The sequence below is a fragment of the Caretta caretta genome, chromosome 10, assembly GCF_965140235.1.
Source record: "Caretta caretta isolate rCarCar2 chromosome 10, rCarCar1.hap1, whole genome shotgun sequence".
In the NCBI taxonomy this organism is placed as follows: Eukaryota; Metazoa; Chordata; order Testudines; family Cheloniidae; genus Caretta; species Caretta caretta.
Genome location: NC_134215.1, coordinates 31,824,451 through 31,841,374, shown reverse-complemented (window position 1 = coordinate 31,841,374; position 16,924 = coordinate 31,824,451). Strand labels below are relative to the sequence as shown.

General features: G+C 46.0%; 2 protein-coding genes across 11 annotated transcripts in view; one reads left to right on the top strand and one right to left on the bottom strand.

Annotated features, from left to right (window-relative positions):
• NPRL3 (NPR3 like, GATOR1 complex subunit) overlaps positions 1-13,497 on the top strand; it is a 92,034-nt gene extending 78,537 nt beyond the window's left edge. For all 7 annotated transcript variants that reach the window (XM_048865946.2, XM_048865940.2, XM_048865939.2 and 4 more), the window contains 2 exons: positions 2,216-2,408; positions 12,924-13,497. In XM_048865946.2, the coding sequence (XP_048721903.1) occupies positions 2,216-2,408; positions 12,924-13,089 (359 nt within the window). In that variant the 3' untranslated portion in view covers positions 13,090-13,497. The remainder of the gene's footprint in view (positions 1-2,215; positions 2,409-12,923) is intronic.
• Positions 13,498-14,334: 837 nt separating this feature from the next.
• Positions 14,335-16,924, bottom strand: part of MPG (N-methylpurine DNA glycosylase) — a 47,655-nt gene continuing 45,065 nt past the window's right edge. For all 4 annotated transcript variants that reach the window (XM_048865962.1, XM_048865960.2, XM_048865959.1 and 1 more), the window contains exon 4: positions 14,335-14,868. In XM_048865962.1, the coding sequence (XP_048721919.1) occupies positions 14,489-14,868 (380 nt within the window). In that variant the 3' untranslated portion in view covers positions 14,335-14,488. The remainder of the gene's footprint in view (positions 14,869-16,924) is intronic.

Here is a 16,924-nt window from a genome sequence, read left to right as displayed (position 1 = left end):
TTTAAAGGGTTTGTTTTTTTTTTAACCTTTTAAATACCAGGAATGTCTGGTCTGTCTTTGACATTTAGTATGGACTGGCTCTCAGCTGAAGGGGTTTCATAGATTCTTTGGGCAGATGGGACCATTTGTGATTATCTAGTCTGACCTCCTGTATCACACTGGTCATAGAGCTTCTCTAAAATAATTACCAGAGCAGATCGTTTAGAAAAACATCCCCTCTTTATTTTAAAATTGTCAGTGATGGAGAATCTACCACAACCCCTGATAAAATGTTCCAATGGTTAAATATTCTCACCGTAAAAAAAAATGGTGTTCTTTCCCGTCTGAATTTGTCTAGCTTCAGCTTCCAGCCATTGGATTGTGTTATAGCTTTCTCTGGGTAGGGATAATGGATCTTATCAAAAAGGACTTTCCTCAAGTGTTGGAGTTAAATAGGTGTTAAACTTAACACAAAGCAGATATTTAAACAGTCTGAATTAATATAGTTTCTTAGGTTTCACTTACATGGCTTGTTTAATGCCATTATCCTGGTTCTCCAGTTGTCAATAGCCATCTGGGAAAAACAAGAGGCTACAAGTGAATTTTTACTGTGGGGGTAGGAGGAAGTTTTGAGGCCGCCTTTGACCCCTTTTTTCCCCTTTATAATGATGGATAAACTCACAATTTTTCTTTCCTTTGCTAGGTATCTTTAAGGACAGTCATATAGAACTGTTGTATTTATAACTCCTCCCAGCAGATAGTTCTGTGATTGCAGCATAGCTTCTTTACATTCTCTTCTACCTACCCTCCCAACTGCTCTACTTTTCTCATTGCCACTTCGTGTTGTTTAAACTAGAGCTGTCTGGGCATTTTCTACCCAAGTTTTTCAGGGAAAAGGTGGTTTTTCCAGAGTTGAATTTTCCACAGGAGAAATGTTTGTTTCTATTTTCCACCGGGGAAAATCAAAACAAAATGTTTCAGCTCTGTTTGACATTAATCTCTGTGTCTGCCTGAGCCATCACAGTGCCCCATGAGTAGTTCGCATACCTCATGTCCCCAAATCTCCTTATGGACTGATCTCTGCATCATGATCATGGGAGGCTTAGTCTGGGGCCTGGAAGCCTGGCCAATAGAGGAAAATGGGGGCATGAGGCACTAGCTCTGAGGTTTTCCCAGTGCTAAAGAAGGAATGCAAACCCTGTCCCAGCAGTTCCCATTTGTAACTTCCCAATGCCAGTGCCTGCACTGTTTATTATTTGTAGTCTCATATATTTATTTCCCACTCCTCCCCATGTTGCGGTTTCATCTTCTTTGCTATGCATCACCAGTTTATAAAGCTCATTAGATATGTTGTTTCTGGTTCTGTATTTAATCACTCTCCCAGTCATATCAGATGGTAAGAATGGCTCTACTGGGTCAGACCAATGGTCCATCTAGCCTAGTATCCTGTTTTCTGACAGTGGGGAGTGCTAGGTGCTTCAGAGGAATGAACAGAACAGGGCAATTATAGATTGATCCATCCCCTGTCATCTAGTCCCAGCTTTTGTCAGCCAGAGGTGCAGGGATACCTGCAGCTTGGGGTTACGTCCCTGACCATCTTGGCTAATAGCCATTCCTCCGTGAACTTCTCTTTATTTTTATTTTTTTTAAGCCCAATTACACTTTTGGTCTTCACAATATCCCCAGGCAACAAGTTCCATAGGTTGACTGTATGTTGTGTGAAGAATTTCCTTACATTTGTTTTAAAACTGCTGCCTGCTAATTTTATCACGTGACCTCTGGTTCTTGTGTTGTGTGAAGGAGTAAATAATACTTTCCTATCACTTTCTCCACATCATTCATGGGTTTGTAGACTTCTCTCATATCCCCCTTTAGAGCATACCATTATTCCCAGAAACTGAAACTTACCTCCTAGGCAGCATGCCTTGGATGCACTTCCAAGGAGTCCACCCACCCTAGGAAATGTACAGATATCTGTGCAGTCCCCATTTTCAAGAAAATCCTTATGTCCCAATAATATTTTGTATGTTGCCCCAAATTACCCATTACTTGTCTACAAACCCAACAAATTCTGCCAAGAGAACCAAATTCCCTGTCCTCATCTAATTGCTTGCAGGCAGTTCCCATGTCATGTTTCCAGGCCCCCTTTCTTTCCTATACTGAGCTGATGGGTTTGCTTGGAAGGAACCTGCTAGTTTGCACTCTTCACAGCATCATATTATTTCCGATTTTACAGCCAGTAGTGATGATATGACTCTCACAAGCCCTAGTATGGATAATTCCAGTGCTGAGCTGATACCTGGTGGTGACTCCCCATTGAATAAACGGATGACCGAGAACCTACTAGCGAGCTTATCTGAACATGAGCGGGAAGCTATCTTCAATGTCCCTGCTGCACAGAATCCAGAGGATCTCCGCATGTTTGCAAGGTAGGGAGAATGTAACCTCCCTTCTCATTCCCCCTTTGCAATTAATCTCTGCATTAGCACTGTAGGGAGGGTGGGGTGAGGGTGCATCTTGGAAGATTAAATTTCTGGCTCTTATTCCCGTGGTGACCTCTTCACCAGTGCTTGTTGGTGTCTGACACTAGCTGTTGGCCAGGTTTTTAATTAGTGCCCTAAGAATATTTTGTTAATAAGCTCTGGATGTACATAAAGGCTCTGAGACCCTCTGATGAGTAGTGCATTCTCAGGTCTGACTGCCCACCAGTTGTCTTGTGTGGTTCTGAGAGTGTCTCACTCTTGAGAACACAAAATTGAATTTGCATAGCCTGAAAACAAGCTCAAAGCAGAGGCCCTGGTGTGTGCATGGTGTAGTTACAGGCCTGTTAGCATTTCCAGAGATCTGTAAGTAATGGTTTTTAAAAGCATTTGAAAATACAGTGGCATCACAGGAATTTAGCGTTCACCGGGTTTCATACTTGTGGAGAAAAGATGGCCCAGGGAAGTGTCACAGCGTCTTACACATTCCAGATCACCCAGTCATTCCCTGACTAGATCTCCCCTGGCATGTGTGGCTAGGAGAGTAATACTCAAGTATCCCAAGGAGACCACTGTGGGAATAAAATAGTTGCTTTCCATGCTGCAGAGTTCTCTACAACTGGACCAGTGGAGATTATGGATGTTTTGTAGGGAATTCTTGAAGCCTGCAGATGTAGTTACTGTCCTGCACTAAAGTATGCCTCTGCTGCTCCTTTTGTGTAACTGGGAGATGGCAGCATTGCACCGATTCAGAGGATGTGGATTCTCTGAGATGTCCACTCAGATGGAAATACCTTGGCTATTTGAGAACTCTGTCCCTATCAGTGGCTAGATGTCTGCAAAACCTACGCCAAAAAATAAAATAAATAGTCTTCTGATAAAATACTTTTTTGAAAATTCTGTGAAATTCAGTCTGGACTATTATTCTAATCTCATTAAATAAAGCTTCTAAACCTATCATTCTTATAATGAAACCAGTTTATCTTTCTGGTTGTCCATCTAGAACCCTTTTGGCCTGCTGAACTGGTTGGGGGGCGGGGAGGGGGGACAGCTCTTGGAAAGCTCATGATTTGCAGATGCCAAAAGCGACTTTGGTTTCTTCAGGAAGTCAGATAGTGTGACTAACAGGTCACGCAGATGTCTGAGGAGGAGGAGAGTTTGGTTATATTTTGCAGTTTGCTTGTACATCAGATTCCTTAGCAAAGCAATCGATAGCAGTAAATGGAGTTTCCATTTTTCCTTCCATTATCAATATGGGCAGAAACAGACAATTATATATCCCAGAATAACCATTCCTAAATCACTGCTGAGGAGATAAGGTACAGCAGACATGCTTTCTTGACTGTCTGGAAGCTGAAGTGTAAAAATATGACTTGTCCTGCAGAATGATCACAACTGTCATGTGATTTACTGTTTACACACAGTGAGTCTGTAAATGACATCACTCAGAGTTTTGTTGTTCAGTTCCCTTCTTCCAATTGCAAATCAGGAGACCAAAATGATCCTTATGTGATTCTCTGTGCACAATTCTGTACCTACTATTGAGTGCATAAATACAGGACATTAGAGAGAAGCTGAGGCAGTGAGCAAAGCAATCCTTTTGTTTACTCCACACATGCTTCCTCTTTCAGGGGTCTTGAATCAGCTTTACTTTTCACTTAACTTTTAACTGTGGGTGGTCCATGATGATGAGTCTTATGCTGTGGGAAACAGAACTCTGCTGTATTTGTCAGTATCCCAGCATGAGCTCCTACTGTAACTGAATAGTTAGTAGTATACTAAATATACTGTAACTGCCCTCCTGAGAATAGTTCAGTGTGCATACAAAGGGAGTGCCTATTTTTAGAAGAGCAATAAAATTGGTCCTGATACTAATTTCCTATGACAATTGTCTCTGAACTACTTGCTGCTCTCTGCTTAATACATCACAGAACTTGTCTGTCTGTTACTATGTGCAGCCAGTACTTGGATTTCTCTAGTGAAGGCAGACACCTTAAACAGAATGTGAAATAACATAGCTTGACAGAGGTTAACCACAGAGGCGTTGGATGAGGACTCAAATCCAAATTCTTTTCCTAAGTATTGAGTGAGTGAGAGATGGAAAGTTATTTCAAGAGTAAAGTTGAGATACAGAGGAGCTTTTCTTGATCTAGGTCTGTAATGTATTAGGCACGAACATTCTTTCCTTGAACATCAGGTAGGCTTTCTAAGCCAGATTAATGCTTTACTGTCAGTTCACTGCCTCTAGCAAGCCACTTGGAAGAGTCCTTTCCAAGAGCTCTGCTCCCTAGAATGGAGAGATGGGGAGAGGAGGTGGAAGCCTGTTTGCTATGCTGAAATTCTGTTCTATTATTTATACACCACCATAAATGTACAGCTGTTTAGAGACAAAAGACAAGATTGCTGCCCCAGGAACTTCCAGCCTAGGTTCTATATGGGCCCCATAAATGTACTCCGTGATTTACAAAGCCAGGACAGGAGGGTCTTGTCTGCATTGAGTTTTTGGCCATGAATGTAGCTGCACTGGTACAAACCCCTATGTGCCGCACTGATGAAACCTGTGCTAGGGACTGGTGCAGCCTAGCCTGCTTTCAAACTGGATTATGCTGCACTGGTGCAAATTGCTGTTTACTCTGGTGCACTGACTGCACTAGGGGCTTGCATCTGAGCAAGGCAGAGCTGATGCTGGTGGGCAAAGGGAAGTACTTTTTAAGAGCTTGCAGCCATAGTGAAATCTCCATTGGTTGAAGATACACGCCCACAATTGATCAATTCAGTCCATAGTCTAAGAGAACTCTTGGATTCCTCACTAATGCTGAACTCTCACATGGCAGCATTCACTAGCAACACTTTCTACCATCTCCATTTGACCAGCAACTCTGTCCCACCCTGGCAAACAAAGTCCTGGCCTCAGTTATTCATGTTGTCTTCACCTCTTGACTGGATTACAACAATGCAGTATACCTGCAAATGAAGTCTTCAGCACTTAAGAAGCTAACTAGTTTAGAATGCTGCAGCACATCTCCTCAGCAACACAGGCTACTGTGAACATATCAGACTTGTCCTCCATTCCCTACACTGCTTCCCAAAGAATTTCTATAAAGTTCAATGTCTTGGTCCTTATCTTCAAAGCTCTGTGGCCTGGGTCCAGTGTGTCTAAAACACTGTCTAAAGCTCTGGGATGAAGACCCTGTCAACAACTCAGTTCCTCTGTGTGACGGGGTCAAGACTCACCAGCGCTGGCACCTCCCGCTGGTTGCTCCAGGAATTAGCTCTATCCAGTCATGGAGCACCCTCTGCGCATGGTGTCTTGCCCATCGTCTGCTCTGCTGCCTTGGGGTCCCGCAATGCTCTCTGCTTGGCAGCATCCACTTCAGGACACTGCCCTCCGGCAGTGCCCACTACTCCAGTCTCACCCCCTTCGGTGGTGGTGGGGCGTTATCAGCAGTCTTCCATCTGCACCTATCCTCATGGCCAACTGCAGCCCCAAAGTCTAGCCCCTTTGCCTCAAGGGCCGGCCACAGCCTGTATCAGGCCACACTCCTCCATAGCCCGGTGCAGTACAAAGGGGAAGGGGGGGGACCCAGGCCCACCCACTACTCTGGGTCCCAACCCAGGGACCCTCTAGCGGCAGCCTCTCTGCTCTCCTTCTCTTCCCTTGTCAGACTGTCATCCCTGGGCCATTTCCCCTTTGACCTCTTGCACCTTCTCAGCCCTTGTTAACAGGGGCCACAGCCCGGCAGGTAACTGGGCCGGAGTTCTCCTCTGCTCCCCACCTGAGTCTGCCCAGCACTGCTCTGTCTAAGGTGCTCGCTCCCTAGCTCAGCAGCCAGTCCTCCTCCCTTGCTAGTCAGGAAGAGACTCCCTGCTCTTTGCTAGGCAGCCTTTATATAGGGCCCATTTCAGCCCTGATTGGCTGCCTCTCTTCTCCTCCCTGATTGGCCCTCCACAGGCCTTTGTTGATTGGCTGCCAGCCTCAAAGACCTGTTCAAGCCCTTTTTCTCATGGGGGGGGACAGGTGCCCCACCACACTCTGGCACAATGGAACTCTCAATAGTAAGAGTGAAACTTTGTGCAGGAGAAAGAGTTTTCTCCAGGAGTGGTCTGAGACTGTGGAATAAATTCCCCCCAGGAACTAAGGATAATCACAAACCTCATCATGTTCTGCTCCATTTCTTTGACCTTGCCTTCTGTAATATAAACACATAGCTACCTTACCAAAACAAGACCCTCCACTGCATACTGTTCTCCCTCTGGGGAGAGGGTGAAAGAACAAATGTGACAGATGTGTAGCCACATTGCTGAGTGCACTACTGGAAGGCATTCAAATACTCCGTTTAATCACTTCCCTCTTCTCTAGGAGAGGCTGCAACATGCTTTGGCAGGTGTGAGCTGTCGGCAGGTACATGTATAGGAATCTGAGAGTTTTAGGCTCTGAATGTGTGTGGATTCAACACTAGGAGTGCTACGTACTTACATATGGAAATAAAGAACAACGAGGAAATTAAAATAGAATCTACAGTCAGCTGAGTTTTGCAGGGTAGATGAGGGCAGCAAAAAGGAGAATGACTGACTAAAAATCAGTACACAGTACCTTTCTCAGAATTTAAGCCAGAAAGGACCATTATCATAATCTTGTCTGACTTCTTACGTAACAAGCCAGCATTTCAACCAGTGAAGCCCAGAATTTACGGTTGAGCTAGATCATATCTTTTGGAAAGAGTCATCCAGTCTTGATTTAAAAAACATCAAGTGATGGCGAATCCATCACATCCTTTGGTAATTTGTTCCAATGGCTGGTTACCCTCATTGCTAAAAATTCACACCTTATATCTAGTTTGAATTTGTGTAGCTTCAGCTTCCAGCCATTGGATCTTGTTCTGCCTTTTTTTGCTAGAGTCCTCTAGTTTCAGAAATCTTTTTGCTGTGTACGTACTTGTAGACTGATCTAGTCACTTCTTTCCCCCTCTCTTTGGCAAGCTAAACAAATGGAGCTGCTTAAATCTCTCACTGTCAAGTATGTTTTCTAGACTTCAAATCAGTCTTGGGGCTTTTTCTTGAAACCCTTTCCCATGTTTCAACATTCTTTTTAAAATGTGGACACAGAACTGGGCACAGTAACCGGTAAAGGTCTCCCCAATGCTGCATACAGTGGTAATACCACCTCCCTACTTTTACTTGATATTCCTGTTTTTATATCCAGGGATCACATTTGCTGTCTTAGCTGCAGCATCACATTAGATTGCGTGGAGTTTGGTTTCCATCATAACTCTTTAATCCTTTCAGAATTGCTGCTTTCCAGGATACATTACTCCATCTTATAAGTGTGTCCTGCATTCTTTGTTCATAAATGTAGGACCCTGCTCTATATCTGTGACTTGTTGTTCTCATTATTTACCACCCGAGCAATCTTTTCATCATCTGCAAACTTCATCAGCAATTGGTTTTATATTTTCTTTCAGTTCATTGATAAAAATAATGAATAGCAATAGATTGAAAGGTGATCCCTGAAGGACCCCCTCCCCTAAAACCACCCTCCTTGGATGATTCCCCAGAATATGAGCTATATTGATTTTTATATCATACTAATGTTTTAATAAGAATATTGTGAAGTATTCAGACTCCTTACAGAACTCCAAATATATTATGTCAGTAATTACCTTTATCATCCAATCTTGTAATTTCATCAAACGTTAGGTTTGACATTTTTTTCCATAAAACAATGTTGATTGGTATTAATTATGCTCCATTTTAGCTATTTTTTAATTTTTCTTTCTTTCCCTAAGAATAACATCAGGCTAACAAACCTTTAAATTTCCTGGGTTATCCTGTTTGTTTTTCAATACCAGAATAACATCAGCTTCTCTTCAGTCCTTTGGAATTTCCCCATTATTCCAAGATTTATTAAATATTAACATCAACTGTCCAAAAAGTTCTTTGGCTAATTCTTTTAAAACTCTTTTTGATGTGACTTATTTGGACTTGCTGATTTATAAAAATATTTAACTTTAGTTGATACTGTTTAACATCCTCCTTAATTACTTTTGGAATGGAAAGTATTTTGTCATTATCTGATATGAAAACATCATCCAATTGCAAAAAAGACAAATGTCATTCTGGGATGTATTAACAGGAGTGTCATATGTAAGACATGGGAGATAATTGTTCTATTCTCTTCTGCACTGACGAGGCCTTAGCTGGAGTAGTGTGTCCAGTTTTGGGTGCCATACTTTCAGAAGTATGTGAACAAATTGGAGAGAGTACAAGGGAGAGCAACAAAAATAAGTAGTTTAGAAAGTATGAGGAAAGGTTTCAGTCTAGAGAAGAGAAGGCTGAGGGGGGAACATAAGTCTTCAAATATGTAGAAGGTTGTTAAAGAGGATGGTGATCAGTTGTTCTCCATGTCCACTGAGGATTGGACTAGAAATAATCAACTTAGTTTGCAGCAAGGGAGATTTAGGTTGGTTATTAGGAAAAACTTTCTAACTCTAAGGAGTTGAGCACTGGAACAAGCTACCTAGAGAGGTTGTGGAATCCCCATCATTGGAGGTTTTAAAGAACAGGTTAGACAAATATCTGTCAGGGATGGTCTAGGTTTGCTTAATCCAGCCTCAGTGTGTGTGTGTGGGGGGGGAATGGACAAGATGGCCTCTTGAGGTCCCTTCCAGCCCTGCCTTTCCATGATTCTTTCCAAATGCAGAATTAACATGTGTGTTGAACATTCCTTCTTGGCTGCATCATTGACAATCCTGTCATAATCACTTGTGCCCAAAAAGCTATTTTAAATATACTGATGGGAATACTGCCCTCTGCAGTAAGCAGTCTTGCACTGGCAGGAGATGGGGAGGAAGTAGAATACATAATTTAATAAGTTGTCTATTTTTTTACTACTTTGATGGCAGTAAGGAGTGATTCCAAACCACAGTGGAGAAAGTTAATGCAAAGGGCTCTGCCGCGATTAGACATAGTGTGGTTCAGCTTGGAAGAATGTACTAGCAGTGGTGGGGGGAAATAATTGGAAGCTCATGCAGGCAGAGGGAGGGAGAAATATTGGAGTAGTGATACTGGATGAAGCTTCTGCCACACCATCTGAGCAAGTTGGCTCTACAGTTAGGACTTGTTTAAATTGAGTCTTAAAAATACCCAAGACCAATGAACATGTTACCATTGGTTTTTAAAAAATGTCAAGGGAACAGTATTTTTTAACAAATTAAAAAATTTGTTTGGGGTGCTGTCTAGCACCCCAGACACTGCAGTACTGGCCAGCACCTCAGACTCTGAAAGTGAAATTGACTCATCTAGTTTCATTGCCCGACAAGAAAGAATGCAAAAAGTGATTGCAGAGCATAAATAGGGGGAAGGTAAATTGGACTGATATATTCTTTCTGGCAATCTCTGTTTTAGCGGATATAAGGAAACTTGTTTTTAATTATGTTTTATGTAAGCATGCCTGCTTAAGGGATGAAGATGAACATCAAAGTAGAGATGAGTTTGCAATGTGGTATGCTGGAACAGAAGCCAATTTAATTGTGTCTCCACAGACAGAGGCTTCATGTCAGGAACAAGGGAGATGCTAGTTCCTCTTTATGTGACTGGTGAGACTGCAGCATTCAGCACTGGGCATCTGCAGAGGGCAATAGAACAAAGACAACAAACTGTAAAGAATTTTGGAGCAGAGTAACACAAATGACTCCAGGCTGGAGGGGATGACTCATAAGGGACAGCCAAGAATCTGGAATGTGCAGGAGGGTGTATTGTTACACAGCTATTCCTCCCCGATAGTTCACTAGAGTTATGGGATGAGAGTGGTATTTAGGGTGAATCAGGGTCGGATTAACCTTTTGTGGGCCCAGCACCTGTCATTTTTGGGGGCAAAGGAGCATGGAGTGGGGAGGTTGGTTCCCAGAGCAAGGTGCCAGCCAGGGGCAATGGGGCATAGCATGGTGGGGCCGGTCCCACTCCACCCAGCCCAGTGCCAGGATACAAACCAGCAGTTGCCAGATACACACTGTCCTGTCCAGCCTTGTGCTGCCAGCATGATCCTTCCTCTCGGGATGGGCCCATGCCGTGCCACACAGCCCCTGCCTCCCTTTGCCCACCGTCCCCCGGAACTGCTATGTCCAGCAGCCCCCGACACAGACCCTCCACCACAAATGCACAGTGGCCTTCACACCACCACCCCTGCCCAGAACCCCTACACACATCCACACCACTACTGCCCAATGCACTTCCCCACAGCCCATCACCACAAGTACACAGCACCCCACTCAGACCCCCCACTGCCCACCATCTGAACACACAGCCCTCCCCTGCTGTCCCCCAAGAGACTCCCCACTGGCCAGCAGCCCCCCTCATTAGTTGACAAGAGCAAATGAACAAATGCCCAGTTTACCAAAAGTCTGATGCCCTGCCTCCCCCCGGCCCCAAGCGGGGCGTGGAGGAACATGTGTATGCATGTGGGGTGTTGACATGAGGTGTCAGGCAGCTGTGGGGGAGGGGATCAGCCCCAGCCAGAATGGAGCTTGTGGGGGTTAGGGGCCAGCCCCAGCCCCTGGCAGCGGTGTGGGGAGGGTGTCAACCCCAGCTCCTGGCAGTGGTGCGGGGAGCTGGGGTAAGGGAGTTGTCAGCCCCTGACCTGTCCTGGCAGTGGCATGCAGAGCTCAGGGAGGGGGGGAGCTGTGGGTGAGGGGTCAGCCGAATATCTGGAGAGGTAGGGCAACAGGGAGATTACAAAACTGCCGCTGAGAAATAAGTGTTTCCACAGGGCCAGTCCTGTCCTGGAACAGAAGGATTGAATGGTATTTTTCATCTCCAGTGTTTTAACATCAGTAGGCAAGAAGCAGGGGGTAGGTTTAGGGTATGGCAGTTTTAACAATGCCTGACACAGCCCAGAACATGATGAAGTGAATCGGGCCACTGTGCGCAGGCACTGACGAGTTGGACCATTTTCCAATAGCATATGCAAAGCACAGGGAAGATACTGAGTAGACTAAAAGGTTCAGCAGAGAACGGTGAATATGAATGATCATTTGGTGGGCTAGCTAGGCAGTTCTGCTCTGGAAAGTGACCTTGCGTCTCAGTGTTTACTGGCTCTCAGTGACTTTATGCAGCAAGAGGGACTCTAGCGCTCTCATCTTGCCTCTGCCACTGATTCATTGTGTGGCCAAATCTGTAAGGCTAATTCAGTCTGTGCCTCCCTATCAAGGCTGTAAGCCAGGGAGCTAGCATGGAAAATGTGTTGTGTAGCTAGGCACTCTGTCTCTAGTCCCCATTTCTGAGTGGGAATAATCCCCCTTTGTGTTCCCTGGGGCAGTGAGGCAGAATTAGCTACTTGTGCAGTGCTTTGGGGGAAGAGTGAGCCCGTCATAGTGCTAAACACGAGTCAAACTCTAGCAGAGTAGGCTCAGTGGTTTTATCTTTCTATGGAAGATAAATGGGGTTTGCTACAATTTCTGTCTCTCTTCTGGATGAGACTTTACAAACCAAGGCCGTGCCTGCTTTCTGTAGACATTAAAGCTACCACATGTTTGCCCTGGTACCCTCAGCCAGAATTTCCATGCTCCCTGCTAAGAACAAACTTCAGTTACTTGGCATTTTATGCAAAATGAGGGACTTAACCAAATCTTCGTCCCTTGCATTTCTGATCTGGTTTCCTAGTTTGAGTTGGAAATTTGAGAGCTAGAGAGCAGTCAAAAATCCACAGGCAGGGCCTGGCTGTTCTCTGGGGCTGTGGATGTTTGTTCCGTATTATTAGCAGGTTCAGAAGGTAAGTCATGCAAGTGTCAGGAGGAGAAAAGGTGAGTTCTTCTGGGCCAAGAAGTTTCCTAGGCTGATGTCCTGGAGCCTAAATTAAACTTGGCAACATGGGAGAGGCAGAACAGGTGAAGAATTGGAAGGGAACCATGATCCAATGAAGTGAGCTGTAACTCACGAAAGCTTATGCTCAAATAAATTTGTTAGCCTCTAAGGTGCCACAAGTCCTCCTTTTCTTTTTACCTGTACTCTGTCTCCAAAGGTTTTCTTTGAGGTCCCTGCTACCATTTGTAGGAAACCTGTGTTTGTGCCCCAGCACTAGTGCATTTCTCATGATAGCAGTCTAGTGCCAATACATACACACCATGGCAGCGTGGCTGGGGTGAGAAGCAGCCCATCAGGAATGATGATGGTTTGGGAGAAGTGGTTTGGCTTGGTGCCTTATATTTCAATAGCACATTAACTGCCAACTAATTAATGCTCTGAGGACTGCTGGAATTACACACAAAAGCTATATGAATGCTTGTGAGAAGCTTTTATCTTGATCAACGTTTATACAAAGAAAGCCACTTAAAATGAGTTATTGCAGATATTTAAAAGGAGTAAATCATGTTAACTGTAAACGATATCCCTGTGCATTTCTGAGTTAGTTATTTCTGTGCACACAGCGGAGGAGCGAGTGCGAGCTCACCTTCTCTCCTTGCCTTGCAGGCTGCTGCACTATTTCCGAGGACGGCACCACTTGGAGGAGATCATGTATAACGAGAACATGCGCCGCTCCCAGCTGCTCACGCTCTTCGACAAGTTTCGCAGCGTGCTGGTAGTGACCAATCATGAGGACCCTGTGATTTCAGTCTTCCAGTCCCTCTTGAAGTGACTGTGTGGAGTGGGGGAGGGGAACTGCTCCTCTGTCTTCAGCTCCCTTATAGAAATGTTAATAAAGGAGCAGGGTAGCAGCAGCCAGAGGTTCTACCCCTGCCATTGACCTTCCCAGCGCCCCTCAGCAAGTCACCCCTTCTCCCTCCCTTTCCCCATCTGGCTGGGGGATGTTAACCCCAACCTGCTTGTGGAAGGAGCTCTGCCCCCACAAGCTGCATGTGAGTGTGGACAGAGAGGTGCACACAAGTGAAGCTCTTCAGGCTAGTTAATGCCAGCACGCAGTACTTTCCCCAAGTCCCTGCCAGGGGGCTGGGGTTCCTTGCTTCCTGCGCAGGCTGTGTGCGTGGAGTTGAAAAAACGGTTTACCTTGGTGTTGCTGAATAAATAAAACTGCACTGTGACTGGACATTGGTGCAGGAGAAACCGGTTGCCTCTTTTCAAGCAGCAGAGCAGTGCCTTTGAAAACGCCAATGGCATCTCGAGCCTAGTCTACACTAGAATCGCTACAGCAGCGCAGCACCAGTGCTGCTAGGGTCGATGCTCTATGCCGCCAAGGGAGAGCTGTCCTGGCAGCAGCTCTCCCCACACCGCCACTTACATCCGGGAGGGGGGTAGCTTGTTCACACGCCAGTGACTTAAATTATAGTGAAGTAAGTGCTAGTGTGTACAAGCCTTCAGTGTTACTGAAGCACGTAACTGCCTCATGAGGTGCCTAAGGTGCTTTAACTCTTTCCTGCACCTCTTTTAGGCTCTGAGTGCTTCACAGCGGTTTTGACACATCTCTGTGCTGCCCCTGTTGCTGGGGTGTCAGCCAGCTCAGGGTGGAGTTTGATGGTGAGGGCAGCTAGTACCTTCGCTGTCACAGCTGGAAGAGTGTCCTTGTCCCCACCTTCACAGACTGGGCTTTCTTTCCACTAAGAAACCTAGGTGGCTGTTGACTTAGCAACTGCAGAAATCAAACAGGAGCATTCGTGGGTGGTGTGGCTGGGGACAGCGGGCAGGGAAGCAGAAGAGTGAGTCAGGCTGGGTAGGAGATGGCATTGTCACAATACTTATGAACCTCCCTCCTTAGCCCCCCACGCTTGAAGGGTTCCAGCTGTGTAGACTCTCATTGCTTTCAACTAGGAGTAATGCCCACAAAACAAGTCCAGTGTCACTTGGAAACCCCAGAGGTGCTTGCTACTGCTGGGAGTGAGCCTGGCTCTCTTAGGCTAACTGCTGACCAGACATCCCACCTTACTCATTTCATTATAACAAAGCACATTTATTATTAAAACAGCTTCCAAACCAGCACCACCCCCCGGCCCGGTTCCATCAGGTCAGAGCCTGGGGCTGATAGTTAATGAAAGCACAGGCCTTACCAAGAGTCCAATCTTGGCCAGGCTCCCCCCATGCCTCTATTCTGCAGCAGCTTGCTCTCTCTCCTTCTTCTTGTCCACAACACTCACACATTTGTTCCCTCGTATATAAAACCTCAGCGGTTTCTGTGCCCACTCTCCACCGTAGCTGACACCAATTCTGGCTGCAGTCACCAGAGCCTGCTCTCCCAGTGCTTCTGAGCCAGGCTCCATCCAGACTGTTGTGTCATAAGCCAGGTCCTTTTGGTCAAAGCTCTTGTTAATAGCAAGCGCTTGACAGAGCTTGGAGGGCCCATTGCACAGCTGCCAGTCCTTCAGGGGTTTGGCTGATCCTTTCCTCCGAGCACTTCGCAGCTGCCTCATGGTGTCCAGGCCCTGCAGAGGTTCCAAGGACCGGAGCAGGACTGCAGCCCCTTCCCCTGTGGAACAATAAGAACTTGCATGAGCATGGGCTCTTTACAGGGGCCTCTCACCGCAGGCTGGCTGGGCCACATGTTACTTTGTAAAGGAGGTTGAGAGCAATACAGAACTAATTCCAACCCTCAGAGAAATCCTACATACCTCCTCACCCTTCTATTAACTGGTACCCATTGGTCAGCCGATCAACTCAAGGGACAATAGTCTATCAATGGTACTGTGCTCCAGTATAGCATGCCTCACGCTCTTCAGTGTATTCATCCCCACCACACCCTGTGAGTGCTGTTAGCCCTGTTTTATCCATGGGAACTGAGGAGCCAAGGACCAGACTTTTAAAGGAGTTAGATGCCTACATGGAGTGGGGCCTGTCTTCACTGAAATCAATGGATGTATGAAAATCACTAGGAGTTTAAGTCCCTTTAAACATCTGACCCTTAGTGACTGCCCACGGTCACACAGGAAGGCTGTGGCAGAGCAGGGAAGTGAACGATCGGCTGCCAAACGCCAGGCTTGTGCTCAGATCATAAGACCAACCTTCTCAGACTCGAAGGCTGAAGTGATCTCAGGTCAGCCTTGTCACAATCACTGATTGGGGAGAGAGGAAAGGGTAGTGAATTCCCTTTCCCTGCTCTGATCAGCCAAACTCTCCTTAGCTCAGTCTGTTTCATCTGTAACCATGAATTTCAATCTCCAGCCAGCTTTTCCCTAACCTCCTTCCTCGCATTAGTGTTTAAGGGAGTGACATGGGCTGAGTTCTCTCCAGGAGGTGCTCAGAGGTCCACAGGTTTTCCAGTGTCAGCACAGCACTCTGGAACAACTGCCACATGTGAGTTCAAGGGTGGGGTAGCTGGAGCAGCTCCCCAAAACCCATAGATTTGTATTCACACACCACAGGGCTGAGTGCACCACCTCCAACCAGCCCTGGAGGAGGGGGATCAGGACACAGCAAACTGCAAGGGGGCACTTGCATTCTAACCCCTGACCACGGGCTATAGTCCATAGAACTAGCTTAGAGGTATTTTACTGAACAGTAATGCAAGAAGCCTGCACAGTCTATACCCTGTGAGCTATCTGGCTTAAGCAGCATAAGGCTTTCAGACCTAACAGCCTTTGCATACGTGAATTGTCCAGCAGTGACAGTGAGTTATCAGGGAAGTGGGACTAGTTTGCTTTAGGGGATTTTTGTATAAAATGAGACCAGGTACCCACAGACAATCAAACTGATACAAACTTTGGATATTGTAGGACAGGACATCTGCAAATGCACAACCACAATCTTGTCTTGGCAATGAAACTGACATATATGATGATATCAATAATATTAATGAGATCATTCATATACTAACCTATAGAATAAGGACACCAGACATTATTAGGGTTAAGAAGTCAGTTATGGACCAAGTGGACCTGGCCTTTATATAAATATTCATGGCAGCCTCCAGGACTTATAATAGGCCCAGTCACCATGTAAACCTCGAGATCTTGACCACTGGACTCGCTTGGCGTGGAACACCACCTGTTTCCTACCACTAGGACTCTATGAGAAGGGTGTGAGTACGTGTCAAGGATGGTGCTGGAAACCAGCTTGGTTTTAAATTACAGCTACTTTCTCATTTGGTTCAGAATATTTGTATTTTTACTAATTGTGCTAATACAAATATTTAAAGCTTTGGTTTGCCCTTAGTGCATAGGTGGGCAAACTACGGCCTGTGGGACTGACCTGCCCAGCCCCTGAGCTCCCAGATCGGGAGGCTAGCCCCTGGTCCCTTCCCCTCTGTTCCCCCTCCCCTGTAGTTATGCCACCACACGGGCAGCATGGCTTGCACCCGCCCACCTCTCAGGCTTTCCAATAAGCATGTCCTGCCGCTTTGAGCGGCATGGTAAGGAGGCAGGGGTTGGATAAGGGGCAAGAGGTCCTGGGGGGCAGTCAGGGGACAGTTGGATGGGGCAGAGGTTCGAGGGGGCGGGGGCAGTCAGGAGACAGGGAGCAGGGTTTGGATAGGGGATGGAGTCCTGGGGGGGCGGTCAGGGGACAAGGAACAGGGGGGGGTTGGAAGG